This window comes from Fusarium vanettenii (genome assembly GCF_000151355.1).
Source record: "Fusarium vanettenii 77-13-4 chromosome 8 genomic scaffold NECHAsca_11_chr8_3_0, whole genome shotgun sequence".
Taxonomy (NCBI): domain Eukaryota; kingdom Fungi; phylum Ascomycota; class Sordariomycetes; order Hypocreales; family Nectriaceae; genus Fusarium; species Fusarium vanettenii.
The window spans coordinates 1,195,938-1,215,477 of NW_003315873.1; the positions used below are offsets into that span (position 1 = coordinate 1,195,938).

Below are 19,540 nucleotides of genomic sequence, written 5' to 3' on the forward strand. Positions count from 1 at the left end.
TGACCCTTATTCAAAAAGCGAGTGTTCATCTACCTATCAAAATTTGAGAAGCGACTTGAACAGGTACATTGCGTCGTTTCTCATCTCACGGCCGTACCCTACAAATTCTACATGCTTTTGCGTTGAATATAGTCTCTACCCATACCAGTCCTCTATCTGAGACAGTAGTTCTAAGCTGGTCTGGCATCGAAGTAATGAGGACAATTGATCACTCCGTGCGATCAATGTCGACACTCCCATGTATCTACACTTCCAATGGGGCTTCTGCAGCGCTGTGATCTCTCACCAAAGGTTAGGGGACCAAAGAGCTGGTAATCACCGATTTCGGAGAATGGCAAAGATGTGCAGAGACCATATGGACCACATTGTGACGATAACATGAGATATTCCTTCGTCCCCGCGCCCCAATCATACTGTCGGCTACAGATAAAGCCGCTACTGTACTTCTGCATCTCACAGGCGAAACTTGAAAGTCCATAGGTCCAGATTATTCTACTGACGTTGCCTTTCCCGCGGCGTGATCTTGAACTGCGGGGAGGGTGGCATCTCTTGGACTAGTCTCATGCAAGATTGAGAACATGGCGTTTGCCTCCTATCGGCGCTAAACCCAAGAGATTCTTCCTCTGGGCTCATCGGACGCAAGTCGGAGACCTGAGGGGAAGAAGAGAGCATAAATGAGAACAGGATGTACATGGCCGATTCTTATTTATTCCAATGAAATGACACCAACCGGATGGAGGCGTCTACACGCCAATTGCTTCCCCAATCCCTTTAAACACTTTGGTTCAGCCACTTGTCCGTTATCAAGAGCCTTTCGTCGAGTGACTTATCATAGCAAAGATGGCAGCCTTCGACCTTGCCTCAATCCTTCCTCAACTAGGACTCTGTTTGATACTTGCAACTCTCTTACTCGCCTTGAATAGAAGATTGGTGAGTTTTGCCTTGTAACAGTTCAGACTGGAGTTTGGCTAATCAACTCCCAGCGGCACCGAGGTGACAATCTGCCTCATCACAACAAAACCGATGCGTATCAAGGGTCAGAAAAGCCTTACTCTGGTGCAGAACTGGTGCAGCCACTCAACGACTTTGACTGGACTGTTCAACAGCCTCAAAAGTTCCGGCCTTTCAAGTCAATCTATCACATTACTATGGGTAAGTAACAGTCTCAAAGCATACAGATGCGCTGCTGACAATATTGCCTTGCATAGCAATCAAGTCAGACACGGCGTCGGAGCTCATCACGATAGACCGCGATTACCTCGATCGAATTCAGCTCCGAAAGAGCCTCATCCAAACCCAAGGCCAAATGGTACACGGATGTGTTCCTGCTGGAGTCGATGCTGTGGACGAACTCTACACTTATCTTGTTGCGCAGTATCTGCCCAAGCGCTACCCAACCATGTTCAAGTTGTCTGCGGACGACTCCAAGCTGGAGAATTTGGTGACTGGTGATGCACACTCCACGACACCTCCAGTTGACCACGATACTGCCCTACGAATCATGGGCACCACAGTCGAGGAAGACTTGTTTATCCTGAAGCCTACACCGGAAGGCCACCAATGCGTTGCCTTCGTGTGCTGCTTTCCATCTGGCTGGAATCCAGCCTCAAAATTGGGAAAGCACATGGGTCAGATACACTTCAATGTTCCATCCTACAACAAAATTGGGCCTAGCATGGAGCGCTTCTTCACGAAGCTTGAGGTGGGAAAGAATGTCAAGCGAACCAACGTATGTCACCCTCACAGCCCTTTCGATGCACGTGGACTGACCGTTGAGCTCAACAGTGGACCGTCCAGACCCATGGGGAGCTTTTCAACGCCAAGGGGAACCATGTGACGGGAGAGGAAAAGGTAGAAAGTGAGCAGATAGATCCAGAAAAGGTACTGTTCTTCTCGCTTATGCCGCATTGCATCTGGCTAACAAGTCCAATAGACTTATCTTCGGATCGAATTGCAAACATTGAGCCGGCTGCCAAGAACTCACTCAATCCTCTTTAGTTTCAAGACATATCTGTATCCGTTACGCGAGATCAAAGAGGAAGGTCTCGGGGAGGAATTTGCGACCGCGATCGAGGGTCTTGAGAAGGGAAATGCACCAGGGATGTGGAAATACAAGGGGGCGGTTCGATGGGGTGCCAGCGTGTGTGAGTATCTTCGGTCTTGAGATGAGGTTGGGTGGAAAATCTCTCTTTGTTTTCGACTATCTCTTTTGGTCCGAGGTCTTTACTACCTGTTCCATGCATGATCAGATGATGTCACATCATTACCATTGCATGCACTCGTTTCACCTGGCGAAATAGTCCGTCCGTATTATCCCCTGCTGCTTTCCTCCTCTAGGACTGGTCACAGCCGTACCCAATTTCCCAAATAGATGCACTGCATTCCCGTATTCTCAGTGCTCTGATAGTGATGCTATCGGGTCGGGACGTGATTCCGAGAATGAATATCGGAGGTTCGATGTCGGAGACCTCTCCCGACGATACCATCAGAGAGGGGATTGGGGCGGATAAGAGAAGTCTCAGCCGATTTAAAAGGTCCCGGATCATGAACCTTGCATTGCGTGCGGGGAAGCCCTCAAAGCGTTGATGGATCTACGCATCCAACCCCAGAATGATTAGTTACGGGACAGGGGGCAGCCGGACACTTCAGATTCACCCGCGAGCAGGCCATTGACACCTGAATGGGTTGTGATAACAAGGGTAAAGTTCAGAAACACTTGAACTGGTCATGATTCATTGCGAACTGCCTGATTGATGTTAGGCTAATTACCAGGGAGAAGCCCATGATTCTCTTGCTATATAAATACTACTGTTGCCACTGGTGGTTTGGGTGAGATGAAGACCAAGGCAACTTAACTTTCTACAAATTTTCAGTATGAAGTTTAATTCCTTTATAACTAGTCTGTTGTGTGTCGGTGCAGCACCATCTTTGGGTGCTGTTCTTCGTCCACGGCAGGCACCCGGTGAAGCCGAGGGAGTCACCACTATCAAGAGTCCCTCGGGTGCCCAGATTCGATACAAAGAGCCCGGAAAGGACGGAATCTGCGAGACAACCCCTGGAGTTAACTCTTATAGCGGTTATATCGACATTGCCCCCGATGTCCACGTCTTCTTTTGGTTCTTCGAATCTCGCAGGGACCCTGCGAACGATCCAGTAAGTTGGGCAGTTCTTACATAGCCTTGTCAGGACTGATCATATGCCTAGGTAACTTTATGGCTCAACGGAGGGCCAGGTTCGGATTCCCTGATTGGTCTCTTCGAAGAGATCGGACCCTGCGAGGTGGTGGAAAACATGACCACCGTTCTCAGGGACCACTCCTGGACGGACATCTCTAATGTTCTTTTCCTCTCACAGCCCGTGGGAACAGGTAATGCTTAGCTCAAGTTGCTATGGAGAGATGTATTAACACACCAATGCTAGGATTTTCCTACAGCAAGGCTGAAGTCGGTTATCTTGATCCCACGTACCTCTCCATCGACAAGGAGCCTGGAAGCCGCGACGAGAAGGAGGGTCGCTGGTCTGTCATTGACCCTACTAAAGAGGACACCAGCCGCCTGGCCGCAATCACTTGCTGGGAGGTCCTTCAGGGCTTCTACAGCGCACTGCCGCAGCTCAGTGAATCCAAGATCGCATCAACGGAATTTCACCTCTGGTAAGAGCACCCCCAAGCCCGATTCAATGAATGGCATTCTGATCCTATTCATCTAGGGCGGAATCGTTTGGTGGTCATTGGGGTCCCGCGTTCTTCACATACTTCAATGAGCAGAATGAGAAGCTCGACAAGGATACGACAAAGGGCCGCAAGCTCGAGATGAAGAGTCTTGGTATCGTCAACGGTATCGTGGAGCCGGTAGTGCAGACTCGTCACCTTCTGGAGTTCACTCGTGGCGAACACAACGGCTACGGTGTCGATCTCGTCAATGACACCATCTACAACTATGGCAAGTTTAGCCGCGATCGTCCTGGAGGTTGCCAAGAGCAGCTTGACTACTGCGCCTGGCTTGAAAAAGACTCCATCGTCAAGCGTTCGGCCTGTTCTGCAGCCCAATTCATTTGCCAAACTGACGTCGAGGGGATGTTTTACACATTTAACCTTGAAGGCCGTGGCACATACGATATTGTTTGTTCATGCCCCGATTATTGTTTCACGGGACTAACAAGGTCCAGCGTTTCCGCAACGGAGAAGATGTTCCTCCAAACTTCTGGCGGGTAAGTTCTTTCTACTCGAGAATGAATTGATCGTTAATATTGTTGCCAGCCCTTCTTGAACACTGCACCCGTTCAGGACGCCCTGGGTGTCAACCTCAACTACACATCAAGCAATTTGCTTTACACCGCCTTTACCTTGTCGGGTGACTTTGCGATTGGCTACCTGAAAGACATTGAAAAGCTTCTTGAAATGGATGTTCAAGTGGCGCTGGTTTTCGGCGACGCCGATTACATCTGCAACTGGCGTGGCGGTGAGGCACTTTCACTGGCAGCCAAATGGTCTGGAGCAGATGATTTCAGCGACGCTGGCTATACCAACTTGATGGTTAATGGCAAGGCTTATGGAGAGACGAGACAGTTTGGCAAGCTCAGCTTCACTCGTGTCTGGAACGCTGGCCATGAAATTCCATGTAAGCTCAATCCTATTCCCCCCCCAAGTCTGACGACCTCTAACAATCACTAAAGACTTCCAACCTGCGGCATCATTCCAAATCTTCAATCGAACCACCAACCGATTCGATATTGCCACTGGTGAAATCGAAATCACTTCCAACAGCACCCACAAGACCAACGGAACGGCCAAGGCAACTCACACGACCACCCTTCCCCCTCTGTCTAAGAAAACTTCTGAGTAAGGGGTTTGTAAGTCGCATTTGGCAATAGAGGCATAAACGCCAAGACTATGTCGGTCGGCTATTGAGACGCCGACTCGGGCCTCGACCCTACCGCGCCTCATGTTTCACCCTTGTCATGGCCAGGTTTGAGAGCTGTTCTTTATCATGCGCGGGTTCTCAGTGTCCTTTTCATGCCATGGTTACCCGCGCCAAGTCCCGTTCTATTCGTACACCATCTTCTTGTAGATAGACTTGCCTCAATCAATACAGAGCAGCCATTTTTCCCAATGTAGACTGCGAGCTACGTCCCGACTCAGTGCGAGCCTTCTATGTTCTTATACTCATCACACCATAATTGACACGCCTTTTCATCATACTCAGGAGAAGGATTTGGTTAAGCAAAAGCGCCAACCACCGACATTCCGAATGCTTGTTACTTGGTCAGAATGGAGCGGAACATAAACCAACGACTGGGCAACTTACCTCCCAGGAAGACCCAGGCAAATGCCGCAATCTTGTCCTTCTTTGTCATGAGCAGGTTTGCCTCCTCTGAGAGGAAATCCTCGACCATCAAGTTGACCAAGGCGGCATAAATCAACAGGCCGGAAGAACTGTTTGCGTTAGTGGTGGGAAGTGAAACGGATCTCGACTTAATACTCACATGGCGTTGAACACTCCAACCATGATTAGACCAAGCTCACTCTCGGGGTCGTAACTGTTCCTGCTGAGGATTCCGATGGCTTGTCCAATGGGGGCTGTAGTTCCAAAAGCAAAAACTAACAACCAAGGACGGACACTACCTCGAGGGTAAGGGACAGCGGCGATGCGAGATCCGAGGCCAAGGCCTTCAAACATTTGGTGGAACATAATGGCAGTCAACAAGACGACGAGACCATCTGTAGTCATGGCGATGGTTATTCCAACAAAGACGGAGTGGAATAGAATGCCACCTTCGAGAAGCGTGATGTTGGTCGACATTTTCTTGTAAACTGCCGGGTCAACCTCTTGACCTTCCTGGTCAAAGTGGGATTTGGTGATCTCGGAGGTGATTTGTTCGTCAAAGTTGGCTGATGAGATCTTTCGCGTATGCTGGATCATCTCCATCATCTCGGCTCGCTGGCGGACGTATTGCTCGTAAAAGACAACAAACCACGCAGGCATGGTGGAGTAGCTTTCGTCGTCGTCTGAAGGGCGTCCATACGGTTGGGCATTCTTCTCATAGAACTTTTGGGCCATAGCTTTCTCGTGTGAAATGTCAACATTGGTCTCGGTGCGCTGGTCATCTCCCCAATATGACGAAGTAGCTGTGTCGTGTGACGCGGTTGAAGGCTTATGGGCGTGGGTTTGAGCGTGAGTGTGAGCGTGAGCATGAGTGTTGGGCGGATGAGTCGAGGTGTCAAATGAAGCACCTGTAGGACCACCATGCGAGTGGCCACCTGTCTTTGCATTGAGATACAGCTCAACAATGAAGAGAAGAAACATGGCTGCCATCATGATCACTCCCGGCAAGGCGGGATAAACCTCAGTGAACAGCGGGGGTAGACATGGGTTGGTGAGGCTTCCGAAAGCAGTAGGGAGCAACTGGTCATGTCAGAGAAAGTCGTAGTTTGATAGTGCCGTCGACAAAAACCTACATGAACAAAAGCAGTAGCAACCAGAACTCCGGTTCCGAAATGCTTGCAGGCAAAGAAGACGCTGGGGGGGATCTTCAACCAAGGCAACTTCTTGGCGGCAACGGGAAATCCAGCGCCTATATCGGAGCATTAGAGATGCTCGCCACTGAGAAAAATTTGATGACATACCAAGGCAGGAGACAGATAGAACCAAAACTTTGTATCATCGTCAGCGTTAGAGCTCAGTTGGTATCAGGTGAAGGCTTACATAAACCCGCGACATGTAGACCAAGGTTATAACCCTCAGGGCCACCTTCGGTCTGACTCCCACACTGCGGCCTTTCCGACGCTTCGGATTCAGGCCCCATGGTGAATTATGAAAATCGGTAAAGGAAAAGGAATCGTGCGAGTGCTGAAGAGGAACCGGCCTGACAGCGAAGCCGAGGAGACCCAAACAATGGAAACGAGACACCTTGAGCCGAAACAGATCCAAACAACCCACAATAACAAAAGGAAACAATGAAATGAAGGTTAAAACAATGGGGTAAAAAGGTATTTGGGTGCCAGCCCAGAATGTCGAAGAGAAGTGAAGATATCAGCAAGTCGACGGCTTGGCTCCCCGTTATAACTGTCCATAGTCCATAGTCCATAGTCTATAGTCAATAGCTACTATTTTTAAGCTTGTGTGGATAAGGTTGCCTGTAACATTTGGCGCGTCAACCCGAAACGTGGTTTCGAGACGGGGAGTATACGATCAACAATTGTTATCGTGTTTCAACGCGTGCGGATCTCAGGTCGTCGCCGCTTCAGAGTACGACGATCCCCCCCCCTTACCCCAGCCTCGGCACTTTTTAGGCTTTTTATAATCCGATTGGCCCTAAGGTTAGATGGAACCTTTGACGGATCTTTCTGGTCCCTTGGCTTTGAGTTTGGATGGTTGCACCCGCTGCCCAAATCTGTAGATCTGAACCCCTGCTGTCACAGAATGCATCCGTGCCGCGTCACGGCTAGATCCACCCAGGGTTATTTTGAGATGACGATTCAGTCTCGGAACAGAAGTTTCCGGCAAGGCCCAGCCTTTAGCGTGTCAACAAAGTGCCTATAGCTTCAAATACAAATACTCAATCACACTCTACCCATGCTATTTGTCATTCACCCCGTGTGGTGATGTTCAGTGCGGGTTTCAGTCCTTGTCAGATAATGTTGAATTGTGTATAATTGATGGAAGGTGCCATTGGAGAGGAACTTTTTGACGGCCATTGTCCTGTTTTACTAAAGACTTGGCATGTCTTATTTCGTGCACAATCTTCTTCTGACTTTTATGCTGCGCTTTCGACTCAACCCCTTCCGTTGTGATATCATGGGAATCCTCTCCCGCGCCATCCGATCAAAAGACGGACTGTTGGGGAGGCCAAGGAGCACAAGGGTTTCCCCATGGGTCTAGACCCAGATCTGACCAGACATGTTCATTTATCAGGCTCGGTGGGAATCTGACATGCTTAAGAGACCAGCCTCGCTTAATAATCCTTGAAGTCTTCATTGTTTGTTGGGGCGCTAGCAACCGTTGGCGCGCTCTAAAGATCTGCTCAGAACCTAGCCATAACTCCAGCTGAAGTTCTCCAGATTGCCCATTCTCTTACTGTTTCAGTACCCATCCTTGTATCAAGATGGCTCAAGATCCGCCGTTCAAAGTGGTCATTGTTGGCGCTAGTGTGGCGGGACTCTCCCTCGCCAACATGCTTCAGGCAAATGACATCGACTTTGTTATCTTGGAAGCATACCCAAACATCGCTCCTCAAGTTGGAGCAAGTATAGGGTTGCTGCCTCATGGAAACCGGATCCTAGACCAATTGGGACTTTATGAGAAGATCCTGCAAGTAGCGGAGCCTGTCAACACGTTTTCGTTTCGTGCGCCGTCTGGGTTACCGCTGGCATCATATCCTGGCATGGACCGTAACCTGATTGACCGGTAACAATACTCTTTGATGATATTTATAGAGATTAACGCGGGTCCTAACTGATCTGCCTCAGACACGGATATCCGATGATGTTTCTTGATCGTCAAACGTTGATACAGACTCTTTACGACAACATCAGGGACAAGTCAAAAATCTTGGCGAACAAACGTGTCACAACGGTCAATCTTGGCAAAAACGGTGTGACGGTATTGGCATCGGATACTTCGACGTTTCAGGGTGACATCCTCATCGGCGCCGATGGTATCCACAGTACAGTCCGGGGGGAGATGAGGAGACTCGCCAACATGACTCATCCTGGTTGGTTTGACGCAGGCGAGGAGGAAGGTGAGTGTTGAAACCTCGGGAAGAAGATTGGTGCTAATAATAATACCTTATGGAACAGACCTTCCTTGCGAGTACAACTGCATCTTTGGCATTTCACGACCATGCCAAGGAATCGTGCCTGGTGGTTTGCACGAGGTGTTTCGCAACGGGTCATCCTACCTGATATCTGGTGGCCAAAATGGACGAGTGTATTGGTTTCGGTTTGAGAAGCTACCCCAGAGGCTCCATGGTACACAAATCCCACGCTACACCCAGAAAGACCTCGAGGAAGCGCTTGATCGGGCCTCGAATGATCCAATCCTACCCGGCTTGAATTTTTCTGAGTTGATTGAGAACCGAATCACTGCAGTTTTGACTCCCCTGCCTGAATATGTCTACAAGAAGTGGCATTTTGACAGGATCTTCACTCTCGGAGATTCTGCGCATAAGGTAGAAAGCCAATCTTCCTGAAAAGCAATATTGAGGCGACTGACGAGTTTCTAGATGCATCCAATTGGAGGTCATGGAGGCAATGCGGCGATTGAGACTGCTGCTGCACTAACAAACTCCTTGGTCGACGGGCTGAGCAAGACCTCTTCCCCTCTGACCACCACTGATATTGCGGCCCTTTTCAACCAGGTTCAAACACTTCGATACCCTAGGGCGATGACGATCAAGGCGTATTCACGCAAGAAACAGCTAACCGAGTCACTTGACAACTCACTGCAAAGATTCGTCGCCTTTCACCTTCTTCCACGAGTCAGGGAGCAAGATGTCACACGCAGTTACTCAGCTCAAATACCAGGTAGTGAAAAGCTGGACATGTTGCCATTGCCATACCGAATGAAGCTCGTGCCATATAAGGACGAGTTGGTGGCCAAGCCAAAAGGAAGAGGAATGGCTCGGTTCATGATACTTGGAATTTACTTGACATGCAGCGCCTTCGCCTTTTATCTCAGATGGCTGAGTCCTTCGGCAACAGAGCTTGGAAACCAGATCAACAAAGTCCTAGTCGAGGGATCTTTTGAAGATGATTCCTTGACTCTCTTACAGAGGGCACGTACTGGAATCCTCTTGATTGGCGATCGTGTGGCTTTCATGGCTGCGGCGTTGGTGCCTGGACTAAGCAACCCAACAAAACAACTTGGTCGCATTCAGCTCTACTCTCTGAGCCAATCGCTCCATCCAACCATTATCTTGACGCTTGAAGGCTTCCGAGGACACTTTGCAGTCTCGGTTTTAACATGGTACGTCTTGATTCGGCTCTAAATGTCTTCTTCACTAATGAATTGAAGGCCGGTTATTTGGTTCGCTGCCTTCCAACTCATTGGCTTTTCTGTGGTTATGCCATGGTACTGCATTATCCACACATTTGTGCCCGATGATGAAAGCATATGGTGGCCTCTCGGACGGCAAGTCCCTACTCGATCTGCGAGAGGCGTGCTCTTGGCTGGCTTATATGGCTACGCATTGCCACTCATGCTGACACCCAGTCCCTGGCATCAAGTGGCAACTTCTGCAGTTGCCTGGCAATTCATTCCAATTCTGATACCCTTGCTCTCTTTCGTTTTTCGAACAGGGAGGCGCTCTGAGGGAGTCAAAGGCACAAGCAAGCAAGGAGAGCCATTGCCTGACGTTCGGTACTTGCGGAAAATCTATCTTCTTTTTGCATGTTTCGGTGCCGTTATACACTGGCAAACCTTGCTGCAGATGGTCATGGATGCGGAACGAAGCCAACTATTCAGGTGGCTGCACCCATCATCTTGGTGGGAGATTCCAGGCGAGCTCGAAGAGAACCTGATGGGATTCTTTGGTGTTGAGTTTTGGGGCTACTGCTTGACATCGTACGTTTGGTGCGTGTCTGCTGTCTGGGACTTGCAACGAGTTGGCCTTGCGCGAATCAACACTGCAAGGGCAGCCATTGCAATTCTTCTTGCCTACCTTGCTGTTGGGCCCGGGGCGGCAATGGCTTTGGTGTGGTATTTTCGAGAAGATGCATTGGCCTTTTCGCAATGAGAACTCTGTCCGTCGGATGTGCCCCTATGCATATTCAGGTACACGACGAGCTCTTGGGCGGGTAACTATCGAATGGGAGCAGTCCCTTCGTGACTCATGCGGTGTTGAGCGATGATATTTGCGGTGGTCTCGCCTCCAACAGATGCAACCTCGTTCAAATGAATCGGCCGATTCGCTATGCACCGACAACTGATTTGCCGCATGTGGAAGTCGCCGGCTGCCAGGCTGTTACGCTAATCTTAAAAAGCCCCTGACCCTTGCTGCTGTGCCTCATAGCTAGAATAAACAACCCATATTTCGCCACACCTCGCCCGGGCGATCGATGGTGGCTTTTCTCAATGCGTTCTGGTGGATGGCCGAGGCAGAATGGCAGTGAAGGATCTTCATGTTACTAGTTACGGAGTTAAATCCTTCGCTTGATGTCATGTCACGTTGATTTAAACCTCTTTTGTGCAGGACAAAATGAATCGTCTGTTGGGTGCCCGCCCGACAAGGCTTGGGCTCTCATTCTGGAACGCGTGATCCAGTCAGCCCCGTTGCCAAGAACAAATGCGTTGGCTGCTATTCGACAATTCACGACCAGGCTAACTGGCCAAGCCTTGGGAATCCTACCGCCAAGAAGGATCCTCCAACAGGCTGAATCGCAATGGATGTTGGGCGGAATACTTAAGTAGCCTCGCATCCCGTCAATTAGGGGTTCTTCATAATACCCAACAACTCTTCATTTTATCTGCGTCAACAAACCCTTTTTGTTAGCAAGACTTTCTCAAGTTTATCTCGTCAATAAACTCAACAAACACCTTTCAACATGCAGACCAAGAACTTGGCCATCCTGGCCGCCGTGGCCGCTTCAGCTGCCACCGAACAAGTCCAACACGTCGATGTCATCCACGTCGTTGAGACCCTCCACGTCTCCAACTCCCAGATCCTCCACGTCAGCCCCAACAAGCGCTCCCTCGACGTCCTCTTCCGCCGCGCCGACGCAGCTGAATGCAGAAGCTCCGCCCGCTCTTTGCTCCTCAGCGCGCCCACCGCAGCCCCTGAGGTCGAGTCATGGGCCCTCAGAGCTCCTTCCTCCACCGACCCCTGCACCCTCGTCGCCCCATCATCTATTTCGGATGCTCTGATTGAGTATCTGACTGAGGTCGCCGAGTGGGCGATCGAGAAGGAGGATGACGCCCAGGAGATTGTCGACAAGTGTAACCTCGAGGGCGATGGCAACGCTCTCGATGCTTGCTCTACTCCCGGTACTCTCTTCTTCACTTCTGCCAACCAGACAAAGACAGTTCCTCTCGAGCCCATACTGGAGTCGATTTCGGCGACTCCAGGATCAGGATCAGGATCATCGGGCGATAACGGCAATGCGGCTGCTCCTCGTGGTGCGGGTCTGACTGCTGTCGTTGCGGTCGCGATGGGTGCTGTTGGCTTCCTTGGATTTCTGTAGTTTAGCTTGATATCTTTGAGTGCGATAATATACGATACCCGGAGCCGAGATAATATACTCCTAGTTTTTTAGCCTGTCTTCCAAAGTTCATGTAGTCCACGAATTGGGTCAAGGCCTATCGCATCGAGGTCAAATTCTTCTACATCGAGCTCTTCACATCTATAACCTCGGGGGCACATAGCGTTGACCTTCGACTTAAGACTGGCCCTTGTGTCGGGAAGTGGACGGTTGCGGCTCCACGCACCCGGTACTCACCGCGGCTAGTGATCTTTGACAGCGACGCCACAAGGCAACGGTTTGTTCAAGGTTCGAAATAGACTATTGACAGCCAGGGGGATGCACCATCTGCTTGTCACCCGTGTGGGGGACCAATTAGTTGAACCCTGTCTTCCCCGGAATCTCCTCCACATCCCACACGAACATCTTTCCATTGATACGTCTTGACGAATCGACTCGCTAAATTAAGGTTTCGTATTAGCTTGAGATATCTAGCCGTAAAGTACCACGGATGTCACAGTCAACTGTAGCGGGATGTGGCCAGACCAGCTTGGCATCCTCGGCTCCACATCCCAAACACAATAACAAGACAGCAGGCGCAGTATTATAAAGTCTTAATTATGACTTGCTGATACAATATTGCTATATGTGAGGCAGGTTTCAGAAAAATAAACTCACCCAACATTGTATGACTGAATGTCTTCGATATCATTCACCTTATTTCCTACTAACATCTACGTGTATCTCGTCTTTTCTTATACTCCTCCTTCAATCAAACATATAGGTTAGAAAGTATTACATCATACAAAATTTACCAAGACGTGAGAAATACCCTTCACGCCTTTGCTCATGTCAAGTTAAAATGTCAGAACAAATCACGTTTGAAGGCATGTTTTTCACTACCTACACAGCTCTCAGCACATGGTTATACTAACCAGCAATCAATGTAGACTTTCAAGGAGTTGAAGCTGCCCTTTACGAATGGGCCGATAGCTATGACACTAAAGACTGGGCAAGATTGCGCAAGATCGTCGCGCCTGAGTTACGAGTTAGCCACTTAACCCCCTACCTTGTCTTCACTGTACTAACACTAGCCCTTGCAGATTGACTATCGATCATTTCTGAACAAGATTTGGGAGAATATGGCGGCTGAAGAGTACGTCGGTATGATGTCAAATCCCGCGATGTTAGGCAACCCGACTCTCAAGACACAACATTTCATCGGGGCGAGTCGCTACGAGCGGGTTTCAGACACGGAAATCATACAGTGGGTCTCAAAAAGTAACGACACATTCCGGGTTTCCCCGCTGTATCAGTACCACCACCAAATGAGACTACATCTTCAGCGCCTTATTGCGCAGCCAAATGAGGGCCAGTTGCATCGTATTCTATATCAATCTATAGATAATTGAGAGCTGCATCTTTTGGTGTATCTAATACTTAGTATACTAGCCGTGGGCGCGCACAACAGCCTGTATTCTTCGCTTTATTGAGTTGACTAGGTTATTAATGACTTCCGGCTTAATCTCTTCCCATAGCTCGATCGCAGCTGCAATAAGAGCCTGCTTTGCTTTGTCGGTCTTGGGCATATATGTGAGCTCTGGATATCGCTTGTAAATCCTCTCTTTGAGGATTGCCCATAGGTTTTCTATGGGGTTGAGATCCGGGCTATAAGGCGGCCAGTCTACTACCTCGGCCCTTCGACTCTTATACTACTTATAGATCTAGTCTCGTACGATGTGGGCTGTAAATGTGCTGGCGTTGTTATGTTGGAAGTAACTATTCCTTGTCATAATCCGGGGAAGGTATCGCTGCAAGTATGCGAGGATAATCTGCGCAGTTACTCCGCCGCGAGGGCTTTCTGGATCGCCGGCCAGGGGGACCATCGGGAGGCGCCTGCGATGATTGAAAGCGCTGAAGAATATCTGTGAGTGCCTTGTCGGTCGTATGCGTGTCTGAATATTCCGTCTGAAGAGTCTCTCGTGCTAGAAATAGTCAGAAAAGTCGCAGTTATGAGAAGAATATATACCGGTTTATAGAAGACCTACGTACGCCTCTGGCCCTCTCCTCGAGCGATGATAACCTCATCAGAGAAGGTCTATTTCTCCCAAAAGTCCTCAGCCATATGAATATACCGCCGTGTAAAGCGTAGATGCTTTCTGGCGTTGGCTTCACTAAGGAAAGGTCGAAGAAGAGACTTATAATGTATGATTCCTTCTTTTCGTAGGTATGAGATTAAAGTCGCCCTATAGCAGCTTAACCCAGCTTCCTCAATCAATTCACGTATCTGAAGATGAGGATCTTGGGCAATAACCCTCAAAATTCTCCTTCTTTCCCTCTCTCTAATGATGCGCGGCCGGCCGGACTTGGGTTGGTCCGCGGCACTCTCTTGGTCGCGATATCTTCGTACCACACCGTAAATTGCATGTCGAGAGACGCCCTTTTCCCGCGCGATCTGGGCGGCCGATACGCCCGAATTGTATCTCCAAACAATCCTCGTTCGCGTATGAGGAGAATGATGTCTTTTTGGGGCCATTTGGACGTAAATTGACTGCGTGATGAACGATTGAAGTTGGTGATGATTTTGGTGGAGGTAGAAGTAAAAGCGGGGTACGGGAAAATGTGTCGTTACTTTTTGAGACCCACTGTAGGTCACCATCAGTTGCGCGTGCCTCATCAGATTTACGAGGACACCACACTTTCAAAAGTTTTGGTCAAGGGCCACGCTCACAGCTACAACAAACATTGGTATAAGAAGGTTGATGGCTAATGGAAATTCGCAGGGCTCGCACCCGAATTACGGTGGTCGGAGTATGATTTTGACAAGGTGGTTGCCGAGGGTCGTAAACATGCCCAGAAGGATTAGCGGTCATCCGATGCGGAGTTTATAAGAAATACTCCATGGTTATTAGCGGTGTCTATCCCGTAGATGGACAGCGAAGAAGAGGAGAAATTAACAATCGCATTGGCTGAGAGCCAGAGTCTAATTTTGCTTGGTGCGCTAATGTTTGGTCGCCTTCGGCTAGCAATTGACCCCGCTTTGGGCCAATCTTGAACCTGTTATCGTCACTTGCCTTCGTTCTTTATCATAACAAATCTCGAGCAACAGCCAGTCTGCCAGCACCTCACGATGAAGAGACAACGGCCGGCGCTCAACCAAGGTCTGCAATGTCTACCCAATATTTATAACAGTTTAGATGAGAAGCTTACAGTGTCAGGTTGTTACACATGCGAAAGACGACGCATCCTTTGTGATCGTGCATTGCCGAGTTGCCTTAAATGCACGAAAAAGGGCTTGGTCTGCCCGGGATATGGCCAACGGTTGCGATGGGCCGGCGGCGCTGCTATCCGTGGACGTCTAGCCCAAGCCGAGGAGACGAATGCCGATGATTCCGGATCTTCATCTACAACGATTGGTAACGAAATCTGGACCAGCGCATCCTCGTTTCACTCAATCAGCAAGAAAACACTGCACAAGCTCATCGATCACTGGGATAAGCAAATAGCACGCTTAATGGTATGGGTTGACTCGGATGAGAACCCTTATCGGCGCTATGTTACCCCAATGGCATACAGACATCCTGTCGTCGGGTTAGCCATGGCCGCTGTCTCCTCGCAGCATGCTTCCATCTCGCTTGAAGATGACAGCTTTTCTGAAAAGGCCCGCAACGAGGCCATTGGTATGATATCGGCCTACGTCAAAAACATTACCAGTCATGTTATGAGCGGACGCGAGCTTTATAACCAATTGGACGAATGGGCTGTTGAATGGGTTTTGTCGGCCATGCTCCTGCTTTCATGCTACGAAATGGCAGACTCTGGTTCTGCCGCGGCAGACTTTCATCGACGAGCTGCGAGATCACTCATTAATACGTTCGAGACGACAGGTCGTAGCGAGAGTTTGTTGCTCAACTTCCTGAGGAATCAGTTATCTGTACACGACATCTTTGCTTGCACCACATCATTTGACCTATCTTCGATGCAGCAAGTGATCCTACCTCGCACAGCGGACGACTCAATCCTATTCTCAACTTACCTCAGGTATCTGCACGATGTCACGCTGCTATCCCGTCAAGTTGAGCCTTCAACTGCTCGATTGGCCAGGCTGGGGCTGACTTTTGGTCATCTTCGGACACAGTTTGAGGTCGCCCGAGGAGAGACACTCATGACAGCGGGCCGTCTCGCTCTGCAGCCTACTTCCCGACGTCGAGATTTTATCTGTGTTGTGAACATACACTACTATGCTGCCCTATTGTACTCTGCGAGGTGCTTGGAGATATGCATCGAAGATCAACGGAAGGAATTGATGGATGGCCTGTTCGATCAAATTTCAGCAATGAGCGCCATTGACGAGTGGCTGCACTGTCTGCCGTGGTCGCTCTTTATCGCTGGAGTGGAGAGTCACGAAGATGATGCCAGGCAAGGGATTATCTCGGATCTTTACAGTCGGATATGCCGGATAATGCGATTTAAGAACTTCTGGGACGTCGCGCAGTTCTTGCAGGTATTCTGGGCAGCAAATGAGAGGGACTGGCGAGACCTGGCTCGGAAGTGGGAATTATCAGGACAGCCGGTGTTGCTACCCTGAGCTTGGCGCCAATTCTTGCGCTAGAGAAATGGCCGTGTCGAACGACTACGACCGGGAGTCAATTCAATGCCTGAATCGAGTCCTCACTTGAACAAAAGAAAGTCTGATATCATTAACAAGACCACGGATAATTTATCGCACCTCGGAAAAAGTACCAGATGTGATGCCCTAGAGTTACGTAAAGAAAATTCTTCCAAGTTGACAATCCCGAGGTCCGACGTTATCCATCACGAATCTAATCGCCTGCCAATCAGGATAGAGTAGATGACCCAACAGAAGGTTGTTAGTTCCATCTCCAGATCTATACCCAAACAGGAAGTCATCTGGAGATGAGAGAGTTGACTCCTCACAGGTTGTGTAAAAACTTGAGAGCAACCCAAATATATAAGGCGCGACTAATGGCGAATTTAGCAAAGATGCAAACTCAGACTGTTTTGTATCCTCAGAACTTGATTGCACAATCATGTTTTTGTTGTCAATCCCCGCACTCTCAATTGCCATTGCGGTATGTGCACTTTTCTATGTCTGGAAATGCGTCTCATCGCCCTTGTGGGCAGCCCCTGGCCCGTTCCTCTCTCGCTTCACGCCATTCATGTTGAGATGGAACGAGTTTAACGCCAACCGGACCCTGTACATCCACTCTCTCCATCTGAAGTACGGGCCTATCGTCCGTATTGCGCCCAATGAAATGTCATTCTCATCGTATGAAGCTGTCAAGGAGATTTACGGTTCCAAGGGCAGCGGCTACGACAAGTCCACATTTTATGATCTCTTCACGGTATTTGGACGCAGGTAAGTAGTGGAGCGAACCCGTGCATGACACTGTGCTAATAACTCAAAGAACATTGTTCTCGACACTTGATAAAACCGCTGTTAGTCCTCTATATACTCGACAAGTACGGTGATAGCTGACGGCCAATAGCATGCGAAGCGAAAGCGTCTCCTAGCCGATAGGTATGCAAACAGCAACGTTCTCAAGCCGGCCTCCCTCAACGGAATCGAGAACCGAGCCCGAGAATTTGCGAGACAGTGTGGCGATTCAACTGGAAGCAGTGTTGATGTATATGTACATATTCCGCTGGCCACTCTGTGATTTTTGCTGACGTTGGCCAGATCAAACTTCACGCGTTCGCTTGCGATGGGGTCACTCATCATCTGTTCCAGCCGTACGGTACTGATTGCCTGGGAAACCCTGGTGATCGAGAAATGATGGATCAAGTCAATGCCGATGATAGTCTTCGAAGTAAGTTCACCATCATCCGTACAAGACCATGATCTGACAACCTAGGCCGCCTCTTCATGTTGTATACGCCAACTCTCTACAAGTATTCGTCCAAGATTCTGGACTGCTTCTTTGAGCCACGAGCCACGCCACTGGCAGATAACTTTGTCACCAAAAGAAGCAAACTTGATGACCCTGAAGAATTTACTCTCCTAAGTCGCCTCAGGAGCAAGCTTGGTGACGAATTGGCCGAGGGTGACATCGCTTCAGAATGTCTTGACCACATGGTTGCTGGCATTGACACCACGGGCGATGTTCTGTGTTTCTTGATCTGGGAACTATCCCAGCCTCGCTCAGCTCAGTTCCAGGATGAACTTCGAAGAGAACTAAAGGGGAATCCTGATATGGCGTTTGACAAGCTCCCAGTTCTTGACTCGATCGTGCAAGAGGGCTTGCGCTGCTTTCCCGCCATTCCCATGTCTTTGCCACGCGTCGTTCCAAAGGACGGAAGGGTCATCGACGACATATTCGTCCCTGAAGATACCATCGTTAGCAGCCAGGCATACTCGGTCCAGCGACACCATGCGCATGTGTTTCCAGAGCCTGATCGATTCAACCCTCACCGGTGGATGTCGAACGAGAACGATGCGGAGATGAGGCGCCATATCTTTGCCTTCTCCTATGGTGGACGAGGCTGTATCGGAAAACAGTGAGTTCTTTCCAACCATGTGCTTGCACTTGCTCACACAGTCTTAGTTTGGCATATGCTGAGATGAAGCTTCTGCTAAGGGAGGTGTATTCTCAATACCAGACAGTTCCTGATCCTTCCATGACTGAGGAGTCAATGAGGGCACATGATCAGATCATTTCGGCTAGGCCTTTTGGTCAGAAGTGCTTGCTCCGCTTTGTGCCGACTGCTGCATAATTCAGTGGTGAGCAGAAGGGAAGGTTGTAAGAAAGACACGTCGAGCACAGAATAAAAAGTCACAGGCATAGGAGTAGTATCAGGTAGAGTAGTTAAAAGGATAGTTTCCAAAATACTTTCGGCATCTAGATAGCCAAAAGAAACACCATGAGCTGGCTACGCCGCTAGCTTTCACTCACTCCCCGGCGCATCACTGAACCACTTTCTTTACGTCATCTTAGCCGCCCACCTTTGTCTTGAAGTGCTAGTGATACTGTCCCATGACTCTGCACCCTTGGAGGCTTCCATCTGCTTTTATCACCCAGTGGCCGAAGGCAAACAGCGCCCCATCCCCTTCATGGAGACATGTCATCTGCACCTCTGAAGCTTGTAACATTCCCCATGCACCGATGGCTTCATTCAAGATCCGTCTGACTCAACTAAGCTTGCAATTCAATTGTCGCACTTTTCAGGCAATGGTCAGACACAAACGTGCGACATAACTATGTCTCATTTGACCCAAGATGGAAGGATATCTCTTATATTGATACCTTTCTTGGATGGTCAACGTATAACTCCAATAACCCCTTTAATGTACAATATCTCAAGAGACTTAAATCCCAAGAGCCAGGAAGGGTGTTTCGCTGATGA

At 49.3% G+C, this 19,540-nt stretch overlaps 7 protein-coding genes across 7 annotated transcripts; 6 read left to right on the forward strand and 1 right to left on the reverse strand.

Moving 5' to 3' along the window:
* Positions 1-840: 840 nt before the first annotated feature.
* On the forward strand, positions 841-2,164 carry NECHADRAFT_95899 (uncharacterized protein; the record flags this gene model as incomplete). The annotated part of the gene is made up of 5 exons (XM_003048417.1): positions 841-934; positions 1,063-1,152; positions 1,209-1,729; positions 1,786-1,881; positions 1,934-2,164. 5 exons carry the CDS (start codon positions 841-843, stop codon positions 2,162-2,164), a joined length of 1,032 nt encoding a protein of 343 aa, XP_003048463.1.
* Positions 2,165-2,874: 710 nt separating this feature from the next.
* NECHADRAFT_47349 (uncharacterized protein) lies at positions 2,875-4,844 on the forward strand (the record flags this gene model as incomplete). The annotated part of the gene is made up of 7 exons (XM_003048418.1): positions 2,875-3,153; positions 3,205-3,357; positions 3,438-3,652; positions 3,709-4,142; positions 4,187-4,209; positions 4,259-4,619; positions 4,675-4,844. The coding sequence occupies 7 exons, from the start codon at positions 2,875-2,877 to the stop codon at positions 4,842-4,844; spliced, it is 1,635 nt and encodes a 544-aa protein (XP_003048464.1).
* Positions 4,845-5,044: 200 nt separating this feature from the next.
* NECHADRAFT_84299 (uncharacterized protein) lies at positions 5,045-6,804 on the reverse strand (the record flags this gene model as incomplete). The annotated part of the gene is made up of 6 exons (XM_003048598.1): positions 5,045-5,079; positions 5,307-5,434; positions 5,485-6,404; positions 6,458-6,573; positions 6,626-6,652; positions 6,705-6,804. 6 exons carry the CDS (start codon positions 6,802-6,804, stop codon positions 5,045-5,047), a joined length of 1,326 nt encoding a protein of 441 aa, XP_003048644.1.
* A 1,299-nt stretch (positions 6,805-8,103) lies between these two features.
* On the forward strand, positions 8,104-9,987 carry NECHADRAFT_47426 (uncharacterized protein; the record flags this gene model as incomplete). The annotated part of the gene is made up of 4 exons (XM_003048419.1): positions 8,104-8,405; positions 8,468-8,745; positions 8,798-9,168; positions 9,223-9,987. The coding sequence occupies 4 exons, from the start codon at positions 8,104-8,106 to the stop codon at positions 9,985-9,987; spliced, it is 1,716 nt and encodes a 571-aa protein (XP_003048465.1).
* Positions 9,988-11,448: 1,461 nt separating this feature from the next.
* On the forward strand, positions 11,449-12,263 carry NECHADRAFT_102793 (uncharacterized protein). Its single transcript, XM_003048420.1, has one exon. The coding sequence runs from the start codon at positions 11,543-11,545 to the stop codon at positions 12,176-12,178; it is 636 nt and encodes a 211-aa protein (XP_003048466.1). The 5' UTR covers positions 11,449-11,542; the 3' UTR covers positions 12,179-12,263.
* A 3,042-nt stretch (positions 12,264-15,305) lies between these two features.
* NECHADRAFT_84303 (uncharacterized protein) lies at positions 15,306-16,763 on the forward strand (the record flags this gene model as incomplete). Its single annotated transcript, XM_003048421.1, has 1 exon — positions 15,306-16,763. One exon carries the CDS (start codon positions 15,306-15,308, stop codon positions 16,761-16,763), a length of 1,458 nt encoding a protein of 485 aa, XP_003048467.1.
* Positions 16,764-17,226: 463 nt separating this feature from the next.
* On the forward strand, positions 17,227-18,910 carry NECHADRAFT_47676 (uncharacterized protein; the record flags this gene model as incomplete). The annotated part of the gene is made up of 5 exons (XM_003048422.1): positions 17,227-17,555; positions 17,605-17,635; positions 17,686-17,815; positions 18,052-18,694; positions 18,742-18,910. 5 exons carry the CDS (start codon positions 17,227-17,229, stop codon positions 18,908-18,910), a joined length of 1,302 nt encoding a protein of 433 aa, XP_003048468.1.
* Positions 18,911-19,540: the final 630 nt, after the last annotated feature.